The following is a 22576-nucleotide window of genomic DNA, read 5'->3' on the forward strand; positions in this document are numbered from 1 at the left end:
CTCGATGACCGAAGACAAACCACTGCTCAAAATGCGGGCATGGGGAAATGCGGCCGCCGCAGCGAGCGACGGTTCGTGCAGTCTATCGCTTCAACAGAAACTGAGCGGCTTAAGCACAGCGCATACAAAGGTCTGAGCCATGTGGAGATCGCTTTCAAGATATGGTGCGCGCAACAACCGCCACAGGCGCGAACGCATTTGTTGGCAGAGTAGAAGCCGCCCCCCCTCCCTCCCACGCTGCCTTCCCGCTTTGCTCCTTTCGCGTGGGAGATTGTGTTGCCAGTTCCCCTTGCGCCCAGTTGCAAGATACGCATTTGGTGCCGCAGCACAGCGTCGCCCCCCCTCCCTCCCTCCCTACCTCCACAGCCCCACAGCCTTTCGCGCGGTGGAAGTCGCGTTTTCTCCGCTGTGCGTACACTCTCCGTGAAGGCGCGTGTCCCCCGCACGTTCACTCGCACATACGGCATGCGGCGACGATTTTATCGCCCTTGGACTCATGCTCCACGTCTCAAGCTCCTCCTCCGCATCGCCCTCGTTGATCTCCTCTCCCATCGGCGGGCGCACCTTGCCGAGAAGCGTGCTCGCTACCACCCTTGTCGGCGAGAGTTTCCCGCGGAAGCCGCATTATAACCGGTGTTTCATCTCACGTGGCTGCACTGTAAGCAGTATGCGTATACATGGAGTGCTACCGGAAAATTAACGGGAGTCTGAAAAGACCGTACTATATCCAGAACTGCACTATAAGCGGTTACGTTATAAGTGGTCTATACTGTATCAAGTATTTTTAATGTAGTGCTCAGCCGAAGTGACGCTGAGTGTTTTGTTGATACCACAGAGCAATGTAGAGTGCGAGCAGCAATTTAACATCGTGAAAAATACGAGGAGGCAGTGCCGCTCGTCCGTGTGTCGCTCGTTCAAGACGCTGGGAAACGTCAACTTCGCAAAATGTGAAAGAAATGGAATTTCTTACCATCAAACATTATCTGAAGAATTTTTGAATACCTGCCGTGGTTGCTTAGTAGCTTTGGCATTGTGCTGCTAAGCACGAGTTCGCGGGATCAAATCCTGGCTGCAGCGGCCGCATTTCGTTGACGGGGAAATGCAAAAACGACAGTGTGCCGTCCATTGCGTGCACATTAAAAAAACCCCAGGTGGTCGAAATTAATCCGCAGTTCCCCACTACGGCATGCTTTATAATCAGATGGTGGTTGTGGGACGTAAGATCCGAGCATTTAATTAAATTTTTAAAGAATTTTTGAAGGCAAAATCGGTAAATAAAATTGTAATTAAGTTCTCCTGGCAGTACTTGAATATATCGACGTTGGGGCGAGGGAGTTGTGTAACCGACTGACCCCCCCCCCCAGTCGGAAGATATGTCGGATTCAGTTTCTCCAAAATGCCATAAGCCCTTTCACAATCCGGATCCCATTGGAAAGGCACATCCTTTTGCATCAAACGTGTAAACGACTAGCTTGCCATGGCATACCTGCCAAGTCTCCCGGGTAATCCGGGAGACTTGGCAGATATGCTATGGCGAGCTAGTTGAACTGACATCATCAGATCCCATCCTTAACAGACTTCTTGCCTTTCGTGCTCAATACTGATGTGTCGCACTACACAACGGGTGCAGTTCTATATTAGAAGTCACCACGACAATCTGATCATCAAAAGCACTAAGTTGTTGGATATTGCAGCTATACATTGAAGCCCACTGAAGTCAATTATACTACCACAGAAAAAGAAGCGCTGGCAGTTTTTAATACAATTTAATACAATATTTTAGAACCTATCTAGAAGGCACGAAATTCACCAGTTTTACCGATCCTCAAGCTTTGACTTATTCTCCTAGGTACCGATCCTCAAGCTTTGACTCATTCTCCTAGGTATGGAACAACCAAAGGGTCGAATCGCAAGATGGGTTAATTACCTACAACAGTTCGACTTTGACGTATCACATCAGCCTGGTCCGCTACTGACAGATGTGGACGCCATGTCTAGATTACTTGTCCACGAGACAAGCGAACACCCAGAAGAAATAAATCAAGTTGTGGGAAGGCACTGAGGAAATGAAGTTTGTGGATGGTAGATATCATGTGCCATCGACAATGGTTCCCAAGATACTTCAACTATACCACGAGAGTCCAGAGTTGGGGAACATGACATCAGAAACTATGTTCGCACGTGTCACCTATGTCAAGTGAACAAAGTGAAATTCAAGCAGGAAACAGATGTGACGATAGCCGCAAAGCATTCAGGCATCCCATTTGAAGTCATGCACTTAGATTTCGCGGAACTTAAAAAGAAGGAAGAAGGCACAAGGAAAACTCAAGCGTTTTTACTCAGTATCGACGAATGCACAAGAATGATCATGGCCAAGGCAGGAAAAGAAGACGCCAACAGTGTCACTGCTCTTCTTCAAGCTGAATGCTTCAAAAACACAAAGACGATAGTGTGTGACAATGGCCCGGCCTTTCGGAGCAAAAAGTTAGCCGAATGGACACGAGATCATGGCATTGCAGTTAAATTTTGCTCACCCTACCATCCTGCAGCAAACGGTCTTGCTGAAAGTGCTACAAGGGACATCAAGCAATACATGAAGATGTACCCGAAATTCCGAGATGGCTGGAAGTGCTGCCTCGAGGCTGCTACAAGACACCACAACCGTTCTTAAAAGAGCAGGTTAAGATGCAGTCCTCCCTTTGCCACCTCTGGAATTGTGCCTACTCTCCCTGCGGATTGCGAACTCGACATGATGGAGAAGCTTACACTTGGTTAAGTCAAGAAAAGCGAGAGACAAGACACCTACAGACACTGCATGAAGAGGAACTTCGACAAGAGACGAAACAGCGACATACCAGATATAGAAGTGGAAGACCGAGTCCTAGTCAGGAAAGGAATTGGAAGTACCAACGCCCTTCCCGTGGTTAAAACAGCATCACAGCATGGTGTATTGAAGACTATTTGGTACCTGGGAGCCACCGGTAAAACAGAGTGCGCCTCAATCGGAAATGTGTTCAAATATTACACTAGGAGGTGTAAACAAAAGAAGCCGGGGAGGGTGAAGCAGACTACTTCTGGATAGTGAAAGAAAAGGAAGGAGAGAAGGGGAAAGAAGAGGGGTAGGTGGAGAATAAATGGTGGATAACACCCGTCTTACGGAAGTTAAGTGTGGTGGTTAGCTATTTTACCTGGACCGCTGTATATATATACGAGGTGCTACCCAAAAGTTCCGGGAATTCAGTCGTAAAAAAAATGTGTTCACCATAACGCCTTATCAGCACTGTCTCATTCAAAGTAGTCCCCTTGGGCATGTATACACCGATCCCAGCATTTCTGCCACGATTCCATGGATTCGTGGAACTCTCCAGGCGACAGTGTGTTGAGGCCCGCCTGCGATTCCGACTGGATCTCTTCAACAGTGTGAAACCAACGTCCTTTCAGCCTCAACTCAACTCGCATGCTAGAGTGTCCTCTAGCATGCGATGAGTTTCTGCCGCAGTTTTGCCAAGTTTAAAACAAAACGATGCAAATCCTTTGCCCCTTGAAGTCTGCCATAATGGTTGCTAAGAAATGCGCCAAATCAGTGAAACATTGTGTTGCAAACAACACTTCGCAAAACAATGCTTCTTAGATGCAAGTCGTTCAGCACACTGATCCGCAAGGCATACTGCTAGCCATAGCTAGCGGCGGAAATATGTACCACATTCAGTTTCCCCGCGCTTTTCAAATTCCCGAACTTTTGGGTAGCACCTCGTATATATACTTAGTGACGCGTCACCACGCTTTCATATATAAAAGGGAGACCCGTCTGGCAACTCAAACTCATTCAGTTCATTCTAAGACTGCCATGGGTAAACCACGGAAATTAAAATCACCAGAAGAACAGCGTGAATACAATGCTCGACCATGTGTGATGTTTGATACAGCTTCGCTGGACATTCACGTTCGCAGGGCGAGCATGGCGACCAATTTTTTTTTTCTACTTGTCTCTTCAGGTACGTACCTATAGGAGCATACGCCCCAGTGACCCAAATTGCCTACTCTGTAAGACAGCTCCCCCCCCCCTCAACATTAAGTCACAATTTCGGCCAAAAGGCAAAGTATTCATAGTGATAGCAAAGTATTAGATAACTACATGAAGTAAGGTTCGTAGTTTTATAGGCCATATAACTTGCAATAAACATTCTAATTAAACTAATAAGCATGGTCTCACGCATGCACAGGCAAACATGAACAGATCTCACTCAACGACCCCAAACACTCGCTGTCACAACGCTGGCATGATGAAGAGTGCAGAAGGGAGCGAACGCTTCTGCTGCCTCTCGCTTTAACGCATCTCAGAAATTTGAGATTATATGCAACCACCAGCACTAGGCAAGACAGCGCACATGCAGACACCTCCCATCTCAGCTTGCCCTAACCTTTTCCCCCGCCGGAGATTACCTCCAAGATAGGGTGTGGGCGATGTACGCACTCAGCTGCGTGGACAGCCATGTGGAGCCACAACCGAGCTAGCAGAGGATACAAGCTCACCTGGCACCCTAGCATGTGCTACATCATGGTACCACGCACTCAGTTCTATTATTGGCAATATTTCAAAGGATTTTCTTATGAATTGCTAACAAGTCAAGGCATTGGAGGCCCCAGCATGCGATTCTTTAAACTTCTCATTTCACAAACATAATGGTGTGAAGTATGGCCATAAAATATTTCGAGACTACTATTGTGCCGCCCAAAGCAAGTGCTATGCTTTAGGCAACATGCTCCAAAGATACCACACAGAGTATGTGACGCATGGACATTTGCAAAATATCAGGGAGCTCCCATAATGGTTAAGTGCTGGGCAGGAGTGCGTTTATACACCGTCGAGCAATTTGAAAGTGAACAACCAAATTACTTTCAAAACATCCTTGTAGCTAAACAGATGAGTCCTGCATAAAAGAACTGAATGAGACTAAACAGTAAACAGAGAGGTCACCAGTTGCATGCAAGCATAGCCAGATTCAAACCCACACAACGCAGTTTGTACTGGGCTGACCCGCCGGCAAGTTCAATTGTTGTTCGCCAGCCTAGTCCTTTCCTACAAGCTGTCCCGAATTCTCCGGTCACTGCTAGGCCATCCATACATAATGTCATATTTACCGCGATACACGAAATTTTAGCTGAAATTATTGGGTGTTCTGAATGGACATACAGCAAAAGTAATTGCCAAAAGAGTTATTGAGAATTTTTATGGGAAATTACACAGATGCAACTTGGGAAGCATGAATGAATAAAACAATTTTCACTTTTACTAAAAGTACCAAATTCAAAAATCTTGGTTTCCAACTTCAAATAACTTAGACTATGCCAGGAATAAGGACAAAGACTCAGCAGCTGAATCAATGACTGCGATAAGCAACGCCATTGCAATGCATTCTTTCACGTAACCTAGCAACACCAGTCATATCAGCAAACGAATGTTTACATACGCAATGCTCAAGACTGGTCCTTCAAGTGAACATCACTCTGAACTGCAGTTCAGGTTATTGGCGACATGGTGAAATTTGTAGTTAATTCTGTCAGAGAATTCTTACTGCAATGCTTAACCATGTGGTTCAAACATCTGCTGATCAAATGGATAGGCTTCCCAAGTCCCAGTACAGAAAGGGTTGTGAGCATATTTGGTGTTCCCTCGCCCATTGCTCACACATCTAGTTAACTAACTGGCGAGTGTCCGGTGGCCAGCTCTGGTCTGCCTCAGTCCACAGCTACTAAGACAATCTGCAGTCCTACCACTGACAGTTGTAATAGGATTAAATGTTACAATTTTCACATGACTCCCTTGCTTTATCTTATTGCCTACAACTTTCCGAGATTTCGCCAGCACATTCCTCCAACAAATGTACTTCCAATTTTTTTTCTTTTTTGCTGTGATACCATTTAGGAGTGACCATTTTCGTGCAATGGCATGCTCTTGGCATTGGCACTACTGATGAGTATCAATCAAAAGAGAATCAAACAAAGCCTGAATCAGAGGCCCTGAACTTGCTTTGCAACGTAATTATCAGTTATAGAATAAAAGTTACTAACTGTATACCTCACTGGAACAGATAACCCCATTCTGTGTTTATTTTAGGCAGTAATTTTTTTTCCTTCTGATATCTCATTTAACCAGCTCCACTTTGGAGCTTAGCTAGGAGGGCCACAAACTGACAAACGTTACGCAGATATAATTGGGCCGTTTGGCTAGGATTAAGCACCTCAGTGTTCATGTTCCAGCATGACTAGTGTCCCCCCTCAGCATCTTATTCAGCGTTGCTTTGGCATCCACAGGCCTGCGGGAGATCCCACCTGGTGATAATCTAGGGGATCTCAACCCATCATCACTGGCCCCATGAGCTCTCCCAGAGAACCTGTGGGGATGCTGTCGAGGCGTTTCCAATGCCGCCCAAGGACCAATGTGTGCAATATCCCTTACACAGCATTGCTGTTTTGATGCAAAAGCATCAACTTGCCCATTGAGCGAAAAAGCCAGCATCTGTAGTCTGGCTGCGACACCATGTCACGACCGCACATCGATGGAGTAGAGCAGCCGAAAGGGAGCACCTGCTGCTGTGCTGGCACACCAGGTGTTGTGTGAAGGGAGAGAGCATCACCGCAACCCCACGTCAACCTAGCTCTCAAAAGCCTGTGTTGTCCGTGCAAGCTCTCGCCTGCGTTCTAAGTGCACCTTGGTAAGGCGAAATCAAAATGCGCCAAGCGTTTCAACACTGCTCGCACGCCCGCGAGGAGTTAATAACTCAAAAAACTGCTCATTCAATTGGACATTAATGCTTTCACATTCGCAACTCATAAGTGTTTAGGTGTCCTGGGTTTTTTCAAGCGCTTCTAGCCGCAATAACAGTTTCGCTGCAATACCGTGCACCTTGTGTAGTGCCGTAACTCACAGTTGTGTGTATTTCTTATGCGCAAGCGTAGTTGCCCCATCTGTCAAATTGGCAAAATTATGTTTGTCGCCACGAGGGAAGCGAGCGCTGGAGGAGGAAGACTCCTGGAGGTGGAGGAGAGAATCGGCGCGTTCACACCCTTTCCGTTTGTGCTTTGACACCGTAAGTGCTCGTTGTGCATGTTCGCGACGACTCTTCGTTGCATGTGTAGCAATATGCGCTTTCCCTGTGGCACACCAGGGGCGGTACTCTGTAAGAGTCCAATTAGTGGACTGTCCATTTCGGCTATAGCTGATTGGCTGCTGCTTGACGTGCAGGAAGGTGCCAGCCAGTCTCCTTCTTGCACATGAAGCAGCAGCCAATCAGCGAGGCCAAAATGGACAGTCCACTAATTGGACTCTTACAGAATACCGCCCCAGGTGTCACACCGTCGAGATTATTTTTTTTTTTTTTATAGGTAGGACATTAAGCAAGATAAGAGCTTGGTGGCGCAACCCCCCCAACTCCGTTTCAAAGGGGACGCTCATAGCATCCATCCATCCATCCATCCATCCATGTAGCGTCAGCAACCGTGTTCACGCACTTTTCGTTTGTGCTTCGACGCCGCGGTGCTCGCTGTGCATCAATAAAACTTCGATTTGGGCTAGTTTTGAGGTGAAACGGTTAACGAACTTCCTTTCTAGTACAGTGGCCCCTTCATTTTGTGGGTCTTCCCCATGCTCTTCTATCAGCGTCAGTGCTTCTCTCTTTGTAGTTTGTCCTGGGTGTTTGCGCTGAATGTTTTCGCTGTGCATGTTCGCGGCGTCCATACGCTCGCGCGTAACCCGCATTCACGAACTTGAAACTTCACTAACTTTTTAGCAAGCCCAGACCAGCCTCCGGCGCCGCCCTCGTAGCAAGAAGCAAGTAACAAGGTTCTGAATTAAGCTAGCACTGTAGGACCAAATTAATTTTAAGTAAAGAAGTACTAAACACATTTTGAAGTGCAGTACGTGTTGACTCTTTTGTTGTGAAAACAAAGCTGAAACCGGTACACTGAAGCGCGAGTACTTAGCCAGTAAAATTGACGAAAAATCTGGATATCACTTGTCAAATCAGTAGCGGTGTCAACGGTGCAAATTAAGGAACCGTTGCCACGGCAGCAATGAGCTGAGAGCACGCAGGGAGCAGGCCGGTGATAGAGAATGGCCCCAAAAAAGTCACAGCAGCCTTCAGGGAACTCAGTCGAGGTAGACTGCTCGCGCTTAGTGGCACGCTCGAAGAGTAAATTATTCTTGTAAATGTGTTGAGATGTGTCAAAATGATAGTTTACCTGACACGTGCAGAATATCCACATCGCAGGAACCGCGTCTTCATTCTAGAAGGGTCGTTCTAGTGCACTTTGTGTAGGCGCTGGTGACGCCTGCAGTGTTCTTGAAGTTACAAACCTCCACGTCGTAGGATGAAGCGGACATTATCCTCGAATACATGCACTCTGACCGTGGAGTACTCCGTGCTGGGTGCCCAACGCTAACACGAGTGCACCCGTCAGCAAACACCGCTTGACCGCGTCACTTCACTACCGAAACATGCACACGCAAACACGACCGTAGAATAACAAATCCCGATATGTGCCGCCATCGAGCAAGCTACCCGCCTATGTTGCTAAGGCGCAGCCACAACCGCGACTTTCTTATAATAGCGCCAACGACGTAATAAAAATAATAATTTATTTTGGTTTCTCGTCAATAATATATACAACGTGCAAATAAAATTAATATTTCATTACAAATTTATTTCTATGTTAGCATTATTTGATGAAGTTTTTTACACAAGTGCCAAAGTAATGAGTGAAACGAAGACATTTATCTACAAATTGGAATCAGTGCAGTTGCCTTTATTGTTTTTAAATTTTATTGCTCCAAATTTTTCCGTTAGTGATAATCATGAAGGATTAACAAAAAAAAAAAAAACTATTGATGGCTCCTTCATGCCTCGCACTTTGCTCTGTTGGCTTAGTTGCGTGCACTGTTTGCGTGCCTCGGCGCTTCTTGAAACGTAGCTACCGACCATAGCTGTTCTTTATTCTATGATAAGCTGCTAAAGGGCGCGTCGTGCCTGACCACTGAACAACACCGTCGGGTGTTGTTGGTGGGCCGTCGGCTGCAGTCGAAACCCAAGGCTTCAAGCACGAACTTTGCGGGCTTTGCCGTGTGCAGTGGGCGCAAGGCAACGCCTTCTTCGCAGTATTGCCGGTTTTACTGGTTTTCAGTACACGGTTACACCGTTATACTGCATTCCAACTGCGTTTATCTGGTGCAAGAGAAGCTTACAGACATACATATTTCCGAGCAGTTTACAGAAACCGTTTCTTTTGTTTACGTGGACGTATCTCATGTCATGTTTAGGCTGTAAATTTTATTTGTTCTGAGTTGAAGACGTCTAAATTCAAAACTCCACTAGCAACGGCGGGTAGACTTTACCGTTTTCTTTTAAGTGCAATGAACTTCATCAAAATCGGTTCAATGGACACATTCAGACACACTGCACTTTAGTTTGCACACGGTTTGTAATCAACAGGCAGTACCATCCGTACCATTGCCAGCAGTGCCATCGCTGACGGCATGGAGCAATGGCGACCGCCGTGTTATATCAACAACACATCTTGCCATCTTGCGAAACAACGCACGCTTTAGCTTTTGCTGAGCTTTCAAAGGTGGCCGCTTATCTCACATAGTAATATAGAGAGCTTTAATGTGACCATTAGCGTCAGTTATCGCAGCGTGTCCAATTACTGCTTTATTGCTTAGTTTCCGCGTTAAATACGTACAGCTTAATTGTGCGGTTGTGCTGTTCAAGAAAGTGCCTGGCTCTCGGCAGAGCTAACTTGGTGGACGCTAAACCGTGCGAAATCAGTATCGCTGACTCTGTCGATTTGCAGAGACCTTCACGTCTGCAGCATGCGCTTTTTTGACGAAGGACAACGCACCGTACGTCCTCCCGGTCAAGGGCTCCGACGTAGGACATCGCTGGACGAAAGTATCTGCGCGTTTGATGTTTCACAGGAATCAACGCTTGTGCACGGGTCGCGCGTGTCAATTTCGTGCATTCGTGTGGTGGAGTAACGCGTCTCACTTCAACATGTACGACGAAATAACTTCGGCATTAGTTCTTCCGGCTGTTCTCACACAAACGATATATTCAGAGCCGCATCGTCAGGGGCTATTAGTGACGTTGAACTCCCAAAAAGCGGCACAGCAACAGGAACGTCATCCATTTCTTGGGGTTGTTGACAAATACGTGAAGTACACTCCACTTAAGTCTCTCCTATGACACCGTCGAGCTAGGTTGGCATTGGCCGCATAAAATCAAACATCCACAAATGTGTGCCACAAGTTCAAAGACGACGCAAATTAACTGCTGGTGTTCTCAACATAGAGCACTTCTTGCATCAGCTGTTGTAGCAGTTTCATTCTAGTGTGAAATCTGCGTTGCCTCCCTATTTCCTTCGGAAGCCTGTCAGTTAAGCGGTTTTTGAACCCACACAGAAACAAAGGAAAATGCTGGCTGCAGTGGCGCACCGACGGGGGGGGGATTCGGGGGTTGTAACCCCCCCCCCCCCTGAGGCCGACTTAACCCCCCCCCCCCTTTTGTTTAACCCCTTTTCTTACGCATTTGAGTGCTGCAACTAAGATGTAAAACGCGCAATCGTCTGCACACTCGCAAAAAGCGCATTTTTTTGACAATTTCCCGTGAAGAAATCGAAATTAGTGCTGTTTAGATGGTATTGGCAAACTGTCAACCCCCCCCCCCCCCCCCTGGCAGAGATCCTGGGTGCGCTACTGGCTGGCTGGCTTCGCTTTAGGTCACAAAGTACCGTGCATTCTTAAATACTGTTCTAGACAATACTTAGATGTACAATAGCGAACAAAAAAGTGTCGACGGATCTCGTGCTTATGTAGGAATCGGTTACGAGTGAAGCTTTCATTCATGCTTTCTGATATGTCTTCACTGCTATGGTAGCTCAGCGCTCCTTGCTCAAAGCACGCTCTGGTTTCATTTTGTTCACTTCTTCACACTCGGCTGCTTCTGGTGCCATTCTTCACTTTTGTGTAGCTGACTTCATCAGTTTTCTGTGACTGACATCGTCTTCACTTCTCTCTAGCTTAACGCTACTCACTCAGTGTACGTTGCGATCCCATTCTGTTCACTTCTTTTTCCACACTCAGCTGCTTTTGATGCTAACTTCATTACTTCTTGTTCTTGTCTGTTCGGGCACCTGACCCGTGGTGCATGCTCATTTGTAAGGATTGCCATGGATATTTATTTACATGCCTAGTGCCACACACCCTGTCGCTTATGATGTCAGCGTGCAGGGCAACCTATATATAGCATATGTAAAAAAGGTGAAAGCCAAAAAAAGCGTCACTACCAACTGAAGTTTTATTTCATAGCACGGGGGGGGGGGGGGAGGACCTTTCTATAACAGAGGAGTTGCGCATGCAGCAGCATTTGTGTGAGATGTTAAAAACAGTCAGTATCGGAAAAAAACTTTTCATAACATAGCATCTAAGAATGGCAAGTTCTCATGTCGTATAACGAAAGAGACATATTGCTGAAACCCCTGCTGCCACTGGTGGGCAAGGGATGTCACAGTAGTTGCCTCCTTTTTGCAACGTCTCCCTGCCCACAATAAGTGGGAGGAAGTGTGAGATGACTGACAGCTTGGCTCATTGCAAGACACTGGGCGAGACGTGTCGGGCCAGTTGGTTTGGCATACTTAAAAAACTGAGAGCAAAGCAGCCAGACAGATGACAGCACTATCGCCCAACTAGGAACCGATAGTGTTATGTGATGGTGTATTTGAAAAGTGAAAAAGCTTTCGGGTTTGCATACACGCAGGCGAAAAGGAAGTACCACAAGGCATTTAAAAACAAAACATGGCAGGCCATTTATCACAGATAATGAAGATTATTGCAGAAATGTTCCAGCTATCTGTTCTCACACTTCAAGTTGACAGCTGTATCATTGATGCAATCGTTATCCCTATGCCTGATAAAAAATGACCAGAGGCTCTCATTCAACGGTGTCCCTCTCTTCTTCCAAAACACCTTTTGCGTTGTTGAGCTCGAGATTGCATATTCAATCCCAGCTATGACAGCTGCATTTTGTTGGGGGCAAAATGCAAAAATGCTGAAGTACTTAGATTTAGGCGCACATTAAAGAACCCTAGGTGGCCAAAATTAATCCGGAGTCTCCCACTACAGCGTGCCTCATAATCAGATCGTGCTTTTGGCATGTAAAACTTCAGAAATAAATTCTTTAATTATTCCGAATACCTTAACTTCTTCAGGTATTGAAATGTTCTTGCAGCTTCTGCAGCGTACTGGCAGATTTGCATACCCGTTCTAACGCTGCATGTTCTCTAGCCCATTTCTTCACTACCCCCAAAGCTCACTCCACTAACGGTTTTGTGTTCTTGTTATTGCAGCATTAAGTTTATTTTTATTTTTTAAATGCCTTATATGTGTGTGCATAGTTGAACAAATGTACAGGTTGCAGGAAACGCAGCTGGTCAATTGAGCCTGTTTGCCACCAAAGGCTGTGTGGTTCTCAATCTACCACGTTTTTCGTAAATAGGAGTACCAGGTATACTTGACTTAAACCGCTGTGTTTTTTTTTTTTTTTTGCACTGAAGTTTGATGCTGATTTAGCACTTCACAAGCGGATTCAGTTTCATACCACGTTTGCATGCATTGCTTGCCTGTTTCATGCACAATAAATCTGGAATGTGCATCATCTGCAGCATCTCGAAAAAAATTTTGATTTCACTGCAATAGAATTATGGTACCATCTGTCAACGCTATAGTGAAGCACAGCATACGGTACGGTGAAACGGAGCCTTTGCCGTAGCAGTGTAATTGACATTTTGTTAGTGACATTGCTGCAGGCAACAAGCTTAAGTTTATTGTGGACAAAGCAAGCATGTAATACACGCAAACATGGTATTGAACCAAATACTCACTGTTTTGTAGTTTCTAGCCTGCAAAGCTTCCCAGTGATGTTTGGCACATTTCGTCTGAAATCAGCCATGTTTCCTAACTACCTAGTACCAGTGATGTTTTAGCAAATAGAGCAGCGATGATTTTGTCTTGGGGGTTCAGTTGACTTGAAGTGATACCAAAGAACGTTTGGTTAAGCTGTATTACTCAACAAAAATGTTACTCCTATTGTGAGGTGAAGCTTTAGTAAGCCAGGAGCAATAATGTAAGGCAAGGTACGGGGGAAGCGACGCCACCTGATACTTCACTGATTAGCTTCCTGTGGTGTCATGTTTTAACGGTGTCCGTTCAGGTTTAAGTAATTATTTATTACTTTTTATATCAATTATTCATAACTTTGCGGTTAAAGCATGTTTCGAATACATTCTGCAATTTGTGGGGGTTCAAATATTTTGAATAGTGAAAGTGTCTCTTAAATTTATTACCAACTGATTCAAATCAAATATTTAAGGTTTCAAATATTTGGTATGAAAAAAATCATAATTTATAGTGATAGAATCGAACCTGATGAGGGTTAAAATAGTAATTATATCTTAATTAAGAACCCCAAGTGGTCAAAATTAATCTAAAGTCCTCCGCTGTGGCATCCATCATAACCCACTATGCAGTTTGGAGACCTTAAAACGCACAATTTAATTGAATTTTTACAAATCACCACTGTGCTCAATGTTCAGGCACTTTCACTCATCACAAGAGGCCAACTCAGTCCCAGAAAATTGAGTTAATTCCTTTAACATTGCTTGCTATTTAGTTTTGATTTGTGCCAAATATTTTCTGTCGGGGTACCTTTAAGCGCCCCGCAACACAGTCCCAGTATTTGAAGTAGTCACTATTTTCGTTCAAAGCACTGCGATTTCATTGTGACCTTTTCTGCTGAGATAATGTGCACGAAACTCTTGCTAATTTGGTGTTGGATGGAGGCACTAATTATTCTGTACGTAGAATATTGATAAAGTGAACTCTGTGCAGTACTGCAAGGTGGAGGAGGTGAAGAGAACTGCCGAGGTGCAATTATTGAAAGTTGACTGTCATCTCTGCATTTTGTGAGATGATTGGTGCATACAGTGCCCTTCTCTATGCAGGTACTTGATCACAGGCAAATTGGGCAGCGAAGCTCATCTAGGCATGCCATGCTGCTCACTGGAAGAAGTATCCTTTGGACAGCACATGGGGGCACTCGGGATGAGAGCAATTAGAAAAAGCATTATGGAAAACTCTTTTCTAAAGGAGGGGGAGGGGGGGGGGGGATGGACAGAACCAACCCATACGATTAAAGGAACTTGTGTCATATTTGCATAACAGAAGCCAATAATGCCATGTATAGCTGGTGCATGGTTGTTTTATTATTGTAGTGCTTCTTGAAGACAACTTCAAGCCTAACGAAGTGTGTAAGGAAGGAGCACACAAGGTTTAATTGAAACACATTTAAGTGTAATGACATTATTAGTGTTTACATATGTAGAATGAAATTGCAGAAGTTGTGGGCCAAGTTTTTTCAGAAGCCTTTTCTATTTTACAGCAACTTTTGCCAGCGTTTTCAAAGCTGGCAAAAGAATAAAATTATCTAGGCATATAATTCTTTCTGCAAAACATTTTTGTATGTCTGCAGGATTTTTATACGTCGAAATACGAAGTAGAGAAGAAAAAAATTCTAACATAGTGACAACACCTTAACCTTATCAGAAAGGTGATTACAGTGGAACCTTGATACAATCTTCATGGGAACCGGAAAATAAAACATATCATCCGAAAATTGTATCATCTAACGTATTATCCAACCAAGTCATATTATCGGGAAAAGAAAAAATGTATCATCCCGAAAAACTTGTTATGCAGAATCGTATCAACGAGGTTCCACTGCATATAGTATAATGAAAGACAGTTGATTCATTTTGAACTTAGTGCTGCATCATCAGTCAGCGCTAAGTAGTGAGTCAGCTGACGTTCACCATTGAAATACAAGCATTGAACTGGAATATTGAAAAGATCGGCAAAGCAATGACGCACTGATATAAAAAGCTTGGGGTTTAATGAAAAAATTACAGAACAATCGCTATTGCATATAATTTTTCGTTTAATGGAGTGGTGACTTACTTTCAGCCCTACCACATGCTTCATACTCATAAAAACATAGCACTCAGTTTAAGAGGATCTTTTGGGATGTTGTAATTTGATACTAAAGTTTGTCTCGAAGTTGCGGACTTAGTGTCGACATTATGCGACGTCATGACACAGAACAAAATTTTCTGACATGTAGCAGCAAGGCTGAGTACGATGACGTTTCTCACAAAAAAAGGTAGCAAAAGTGCTGCCTGCATTTTTGTTTTGGCTGCTTGCCTTTTTTTTTTTTTTTCGTCGGTCACAGGAATAGAGCTATCCACTGTTTCACAATGTCGTAACACATCCACTGCTTTGGTGTCTAAACTGAAACTGGTTTGTAGAAACAAGTAATGTACTAAATTATTATTTTCCTTTTAATATCTAAATATTGCTGTCTCAGATTTGAGACATAGCAGAGGTGGGTAAGTGCACTAATACAACATGCGTACACCCGATATGTCACATGTAAAGGAAGTTCCTTCCCGAAATGCTCATGAGACAATTCGTACAGGCCAAGCGTTTAGCTTATGCTACGTTTCAGTGGTAAGTGGCAAGCAAGAAAATTTGAAGCCCTCTTAGCAAGATATAAATGGAACAATATTCAGAGCATGAGTTTGTGTTCTACGCACTGAAGAGCTTATAAATGTCGCAGGTACATGGACAGAAACAGAAGCTTGTGCACTTTTATGCAGCACTACAATTTAAGCAACTGTATCATTTGCCAGTATTTCTCCTATGGTTTAGAGGTCATGGGCCTTCATTTAATGCAGTAATTACAAGTCAGAAACGTGTCAATATTCAATGAACCTTTTCTTTCAGCTCTTTGGTCTTTGCAGCGCTTTTTAATTACGACTTTTAATATCACTTATTTTACATGAAGCATTCGAGCTGACTCCTTAGATTAGGCTTCTGATTGCTTTTTTTTAACTTATTTGATTTTTTAATTTCTTCTCGATACATTTCAAACTACAGTGTAGACCGCTTATAACGTAAGTCGTCGGAGTCGTGAATATCCGCACTATAAGCGGTACCACACTATAACCAAACCAACAATTTTCAAGGCCCGCACATATGCAAAACATGTGCACCGAGCCACAACGCGTATGCGACAGTCGAGGAATGCGGCGAGAACGTTTGCATTCAATTTACAGTCGAATCTCGTTAATTCGAACCAAATCACGCGGCGACGCCTCCGACCGGCATTGCTCCGGCACCGCCATAGAGTAAAAGCTTAGGAGAGACCCCTCAATGTCGCGCGCAACAAAAAAAAAAACGCGGCGGAAATTTCACTCTCTCATATGACAAGGTCGCCGATTCTGCGTTGCGCCAGAACATGCGTATACGTACCGACGTCTCAGCCACGCTACTGTAGCCACGCGTAGGAAATGACAGTGAACCCTTCTTTCTCCTTTATGCTTTCTCTACTTTCTAGTCACGTGGTGAGGGAAGCAGCGGCGCTGTCCCAGGACGGCCAACGAAACTGCCCACGCCGGCAAACGCCTGCTTCCCGATAACGGCAGAAAACGAAACTTCGGGGAGCTGGCGCCGGGTCGTCTGGAGCGGCGGCGCCTGCATGGCGGCGGGCGCGCACGGTGACAGCCGAAAGTGAGGGAGCTACGAGGGAGGGCGAGGGGAGCCACCAAAGCGGCGGAGTTGCCGAGGCGAAATCCGCTTCCCTGCCGCCCTCCTCCCTCACATTCCACGGTCTCCGCGTGCGCCTTTCGCCCGTGCCGACGCCGCCCGCTCCCTGAAGTTTCGTTTACTGCCGTTATCGTGAAGCGAGCATTGGCCGGCGCTGACAGTTTCATGGCCCTCGCTCGCTATGCGCGCCGCAACATTTCACGACTCGCACTCAAGATTCTGGTTTCAGCCTCACTGGCTGTTCGTTCGTACGACTTGCCCTTCTCCTCCACTTCGTCTCTCTTTCTTCCTCGAGCACTCCTTGGGGCGCGCGTTTGAGGGGAGCGTTCGCCGTCTCCGCTGACTTCCGTACTCCCAGGCAGCCGCACTGTAAGCAGTATTTCGTTTCCCGCAACTGCACTATAAGCGATACGTGTATACATGGAGTGCTATGGGAAAATTAACGGGAGTCTGAAAAGACCGCACTATATCCGGTCCTGCACTATAAGTGGTTACGTTATAAGTGGTCTATACTGTTGTACTACTCCATATACATAAGGAAAAGTAGTGCTTCTTGATACATTTCAAGCTGGTAGTAGTATTAGCTGATACATTACTACAGCTACTTTATGTCTTTAAAGCCATAGCTGCCAAGATGGGGACTATCCACTACTTTTCTCTAACTCATATAAGCATGCTTCATCAGCCTGTCCCTGAAAGCAAGCTGTCCCAGCCATAGACCTTGAACCAGTGCCAGAGCCTGCTGGCCCTGTTTCTAGTATGCCTGATTAGTAAGTGCAAGACCATTTGTGCAGGTGGTGTTAAAGCGCCCTTCACATGGTCTGAACACTGCAAAAGACAAGCACAGTGCATAGATCACGTGCTGGTGCTCCTGTCCGCAAAGTATCAAAGCAATGCAGCCACACGAAAACAGCTGAAATTGCACACAAAGGTCGGCACGCCCTTCCTCTCGAGGGAGCCTCCACTTCCAGCCACAGTGTCACTCACACGCACAAATGCTTCTACGTTAAACGCACTTCATGTAACTTCACCAACCAGGGCATATGACTTCGGTATATTATCCAATGCAAAACAAGCGATGCCGCGACTGGAGCTGAGCTGCGCAGAAAAAAAAGGAAGTGAAAAAAACAAAGTAAACTAGGCTCGTCATGTCAACTATGACGCTGTCCCTCTGCACCTGTAAAACAGAAGGCAAGGAAAAAATGCCGCTTGTGGATGCCAGTAGTCGAGGCAGAGGGGGAAGAGTGTCTCTGTTTACAGTGGCACTGGCAGTTCAAGCAACAGGACAGTTCAATTTCTTCTACGTCCTCTAATGATGAGCCAGTTTGAAATTCTTTTTGTGTGTGTAGAACGCTCTCTAGATGGCACCTTACAGTTTCGAGTGTACAAACAAAATTTGCAATGGAGCCTGGTGAGAGGCCCTTCGAAGCAATTAGAGATCAAACTAGTAGGTAATCTTCTGTGTGGTTAGGAAATAGGCTCTTCATCATCAGCCTATATTTATGTCCACTGCAGGACGAAGGCCTCTCCCTGCGATCTCCAATTGCCCCTGTCTTGCGCCTGCGAATTTCCTTGTTCAAATGGCTCAAAAGGCTCTTGTTCAAATGAAAACTTCACATAACGAGGTGCATTTCTCATACGTCGTGCATATCTGCAGAAACATTGTAAACAGGGAACAACAGTAGAGGAAAATGAAGTTGCCCTCAATAATACTGAAACGTAAGAATAGGAAAACTAACATGGTAGAGGATGTAGAACATCCTAGGTACTGGCATCGTAAATGTGAACATGGCTGTTAACAAAAAAAAAATTGGCCGCCATCCCGCCCTGTGAACGTCCAGTGAAGCTGTATCAAACACCACACATGGACGAGCATTGTATTCACGTGTGAGCCGGGGCATTGTCACGATGCAACACCCAAGCCTGATTTTCCCATAATTCAAGCCTCTTACTGCACACAGAATCTCTCAAACGTGCTAGAATTCCCTGGTAAAGTTCTTTGTTTACCGTCTGACCATGTGGCACAAATTCCTGATGGACAACGTCTTTGCAGTGAAAAAACACAACCAACATCACCTTCATTTTTGACCGACTCATGCATGCTTTTTTTGGACGAGGAGAACCTTTGGCCACCCACTGCGATGACTGCACTTTCATTTTAACATCATAGCCATAAACCAATGTCTCATCGCCTGTTATGATGTTCTTAAGAAAGTTTTCATCGTCATTGGCAGCGGTGAGCAGATCCTAGGTGACTTCAATACGGGTCTGCTTCTGTTCGTCAGTCAAAAAACGCGGCACGAATTTTGCACTTATACGACGCATCCCAAGTTTGTCACTCAAAATTTCATGACATGATCCTGCGCTGATACCCACTTCATCAGCAACTTCTCGAACAGTCAAACGACGATTTCCACGAATCACAGTTCGAACTCTCTCCACATGGTCATCATCTGTGGATGTGGAAAGTCGTCCAGGCTTTGGGTCGTCACAGACCGACATTCTTCCATCTTCAAAAGGCTTGAACAAATCATAGCACTGCGTGTGACTCATAGTCCTCTCCGTATGCTTGGCTAAGCAACTGAAATGTCTCTGTGAAAGTTTTCCCAGGTTTCTAGCAGAACTTCACACACACACTATTCTTCCAATTCCTTCATTGTCACTTTGGCACCAATCCGAAGAACAGCTTGTTCATGTGCTCACTTCAGCGGCTGTAGCTCGCCAACTAACGGTCAGAGCGAAACGCGGCAAATGGCAGTTTGCTGTCTAAACCTGCCGCTACATAAGCTCAGTAGCCGCAGTGCACTCCCTCTGCCGGTTGGCACGCTATTTCAAAAGTTCGGTTTCTTTTTGAACACACCTCGTATGTTCTTGTAATACTGTTTTGGACCTCAAAATTTGTGACTCGGTGGCCACAATGTTCTGATGTCCAGCACGAGTTCACGGCTTTGATTCCTGTCTGTGGTTGTCACATTTCTGTGAGGACAAACTGCGTGGGCTTTGGTGTGCATTAAGAAACTGCAGGTTGTCAAAATCATTTAGGAGCCCCCCATCAGCGGCTGCTCTCTTTAGTCAGGTTGTGGCTTTAAGGTGTAAATACCCAAGAAATAAATTTTCTCAATTGTATATTGAAAGACCTTGACTTCAGTGGAACCAGGCATCAGTGTCAGTACAAGTAATATTGAATTTTTTTTTACCAGCACTATGCTGTAATTCAGTTTCTAAAACAAAATGGTGCTGACAAATTTGCATTAGTACTTCATCGTCTGCCACTGTTTATTACCCCCTCCCCCAGTGTAAAATAACAGGCCACTGTGCAGTAGCTGAGGCTGGTGATTAAACGAGGGTTGTGGTATCAGGTCGCGGCCAATGTTTCGATAAGGGGACTTGTCTTCAAAGACAAGTTGAAACATTGGTTCCAGCTTGAGATATCTCTTTTTCTACCATCGTTGATCGCTTGAAATATCTCTCATTCCGTGATACTCCTGAGTGAAAGACATTGGTGATTTGTGCAATCAGTTTTGGCTTGCATACAAGTGGCTCTAGTTTATAAATGATGTTAAACTTCTTTCCAGGTTTCTGCTGACAAACTGCACATTGAAGCTCTTCGGTGCACCCAGATGCGTCCATAATTACTGCAATGCCATCAAGGGGATTCCTTTGTCATTGTTTACATTGTATTTATGAGGGATCAGTGGCAGATGCTGTTACATTTTTTTGTGAAAGAAATATCCAGGTGCATCTTGTGTCATGCTTAACATGTGCATACCCTTGCCATGTCTTTCCCCCTTGCCAACAAGGCCTCGTTCCCAAGTGTTATGTGTGTGTTAAAGTGTTAAGGGACAAGGGTAGAAAGCTTATTCTCTGCTTGTCAGTGTTATGAAGTGGCTCACTTTGGAGTGTCAGTTGTGCTTGTGCATGTTTGTGTAAAACAAATTGCCTATGCATTCCATGATTTACTATTTACAAGTGCTTTACTATTGCATGATTTCCGAAACTCCTGAATGGCTTTCCTGATTGCGACCTGTGAAACCTCTTGGGTTTAGAGCACTGTGACTTCTTGGATCACAGTTAGGGTTGCCAACCGTCCTGAATTTAGCGGGGCAGTCTCGACTTTTTAGTAAAAGTCCAGATTCCCGACGTGACATGGTTGCGATGGCCAAATGTCCCGACTTTTGCTTTTTTTTCTACTGAATAGCAGTCAGTAAACCAGATTACCTTTTTTAATGCCTGACAACTTGGTTGTACATTATTCTATTTTTGTCGTCTGTTACATTGTCATAAACTTAGAAGTGATCTTGTTTTTGCCGTGGTTCTGGTTTTGTTGTAGGCGCTAACCGTTCACAGTGCCACTATCCGTATTTTTAACCGTGCTAGCCAGGCAACCTTCATGTTGTAAGTCATGACACCATAACATAAAAGTATTTGTACAAATTTATTATATGTACAGCTGCAGCAGAAAAAGATCACCATAAGTGGCTGATGACCAGGGAAGGAAAATTGCGGTACGCGCCGCTCTTGTTCCCGTGCACACTGGTATTTGAAGTGCCACATGATTCACGATTCATGCCTGGCACTCCATTTTCGGCGTGCTAGGGAACAGCGCCGCGTGCCGCAATTGATCTGATCGGGTGATTGGTCAATTCTGCTCATTTTTTGCCGCTGCAGCTGTGCAGACTACTGGTGCCGACAGGGTCGGTCGTGCCAGGAGCCACCAGTCTTTCCTAAAACATGCTCTATGGTTGGGTTTCATGCACAAGTGAAACTACCATGATGGTGTGGTTGCCCTAGATGCATTATGATTGTTCAATTATCTTGAACGTTCCTAATGTATCCAGGAACTTCACTACAGCATACCCAGTTGTCTTCATGCACAGAAATCACCATCCCATGGTTCCTTTGCATGCTGTTGCTCCGTGAACTATAGGCAACCTGCAATTGCATTTGTGGTTGCATACGGGGCTGTCTACACTAGCACAAATATTTTTGCAAAAGAAGTACTTTGTGAGCACAGCCTTATCCTAGATAAGCTGAGCTCAGTGTTTACAAGTCAATGGTATATTGACACCCGTGTGAAATGATTCTTTAGTGACGCTTCACACTGACACGCCCTGTTTATTCTTTCCAGTTTTCTCTTCTAAAGCTTCCTCCCAGGCGTCAACTGAGAAGGTGCAGTCCAAGGCAGAGCCGCCGCAGAGCCCAGTGGTCATCGTCCCCGACGAAGATACTCTGGATGCACTGGATGATTCCATTCAGTCCTGCAGTGACGAGTACGTTGAGGGCTCTGTAGATGCAGCAGACTACAATGCCCTGTCCTTGCCTGCGCAACATAAATGCTTCGTTTGCCTCCGCACGTATTTCAGCGCGGTGCTCTTGGAGAAGCACAAGTGTCCTGGCAGGCCAGAAAAGAAGTATACGTGTCACATCTGCTTCCGCGAGTTGAACAGGGAGGGCCATCTGGTGGCTCACATGCGTGTACACACGGGCGAGAAGCCATTTAAGTGCACCGTCTGCTCGCGCGCCTTCCGGCAGAAGTCCAACCTGACCGTCCACATGCGCCAGCACACGACAGGGGGCCCGTTCCAGTGTGTGGCCTGCCCGAGGTCGTTCACTCGCAAGGACTATTTGCAGACTCACATGCAGCGTTACCACATGCTGTGAGGGCATTTTGCGGGTGTCGCAGTCGGCCAGAAATGAAACACGATCAAAATGGTCTTGCGACTTGTGGCAACCCTTCATGCCATCTGCAGGCAACATCCTACAGCTAGCATTTCGTTGGTCGTAGCTAAGCGATGAAATTGATCAAAAAGATATAGGTAAAATGATCCTTTTGTTCATAGAAGTCTTTGCATCACATAAAGCTTG

General features: G+C 45.3%; 1 protein-coding gene and 1 long non-coding RNA gene across 2 annotated transcripts in view; one reads left to right on the forward strand and one right to left on the reverse strand.

Moving 5' to 3' along the window:
* Window positions 1-8560, reverse strand: part of LOC125940662 (uncharacterized) — a 24516-nt gene extending 15956 nt beyond the window's left edge. Inside the window, exon 1 of the long non-coding RNA XR_007463860.1 lies at window positions 8242-8560. This is a non-coding gene — a long non-coding RNA (uncharacterized LOC125940662). The remainder of the gene's footprint in view (window positions 1-8241) is intronic.
* A 9552-nt stretch (window positions 8561-18112) lies between these two features.
* LOC119431723 (zinc finger protein 1 homolog) lies at window positions 18113-22372 on the forward strand. Its single transcript, XM_037699197.1, has 2 exons — window positions 18113-18122; window positions 21840-22372. Exons 1-2 carry the CDS (start codon window positions 18113-18115, stop codon window positions 22370-22372), a joined length of 543 nt encoding a protein of 180 aa, XP_037555125.1.
* The last annotated feature ends 204 nt before the right edge of the window (window positions 22373-22576 follow it).

The sequence above is a fragment of the Dermacentor silvarum genome, chromosome 10, assembly GCF_013339745.2.
Source record: "Dermacentor silvarum isolate Dsil-2018 chromosome 10, BIME_Dsil_1.4, whole genome shotgun sequence".
Taxonomy (NCBI): domain Eukaryota; kingdom Metazoa; phylum Arthropoda; class Arachnida; order Ixodida; family Ixodidae; genus Dermacentor; species Dermacentor silvarum.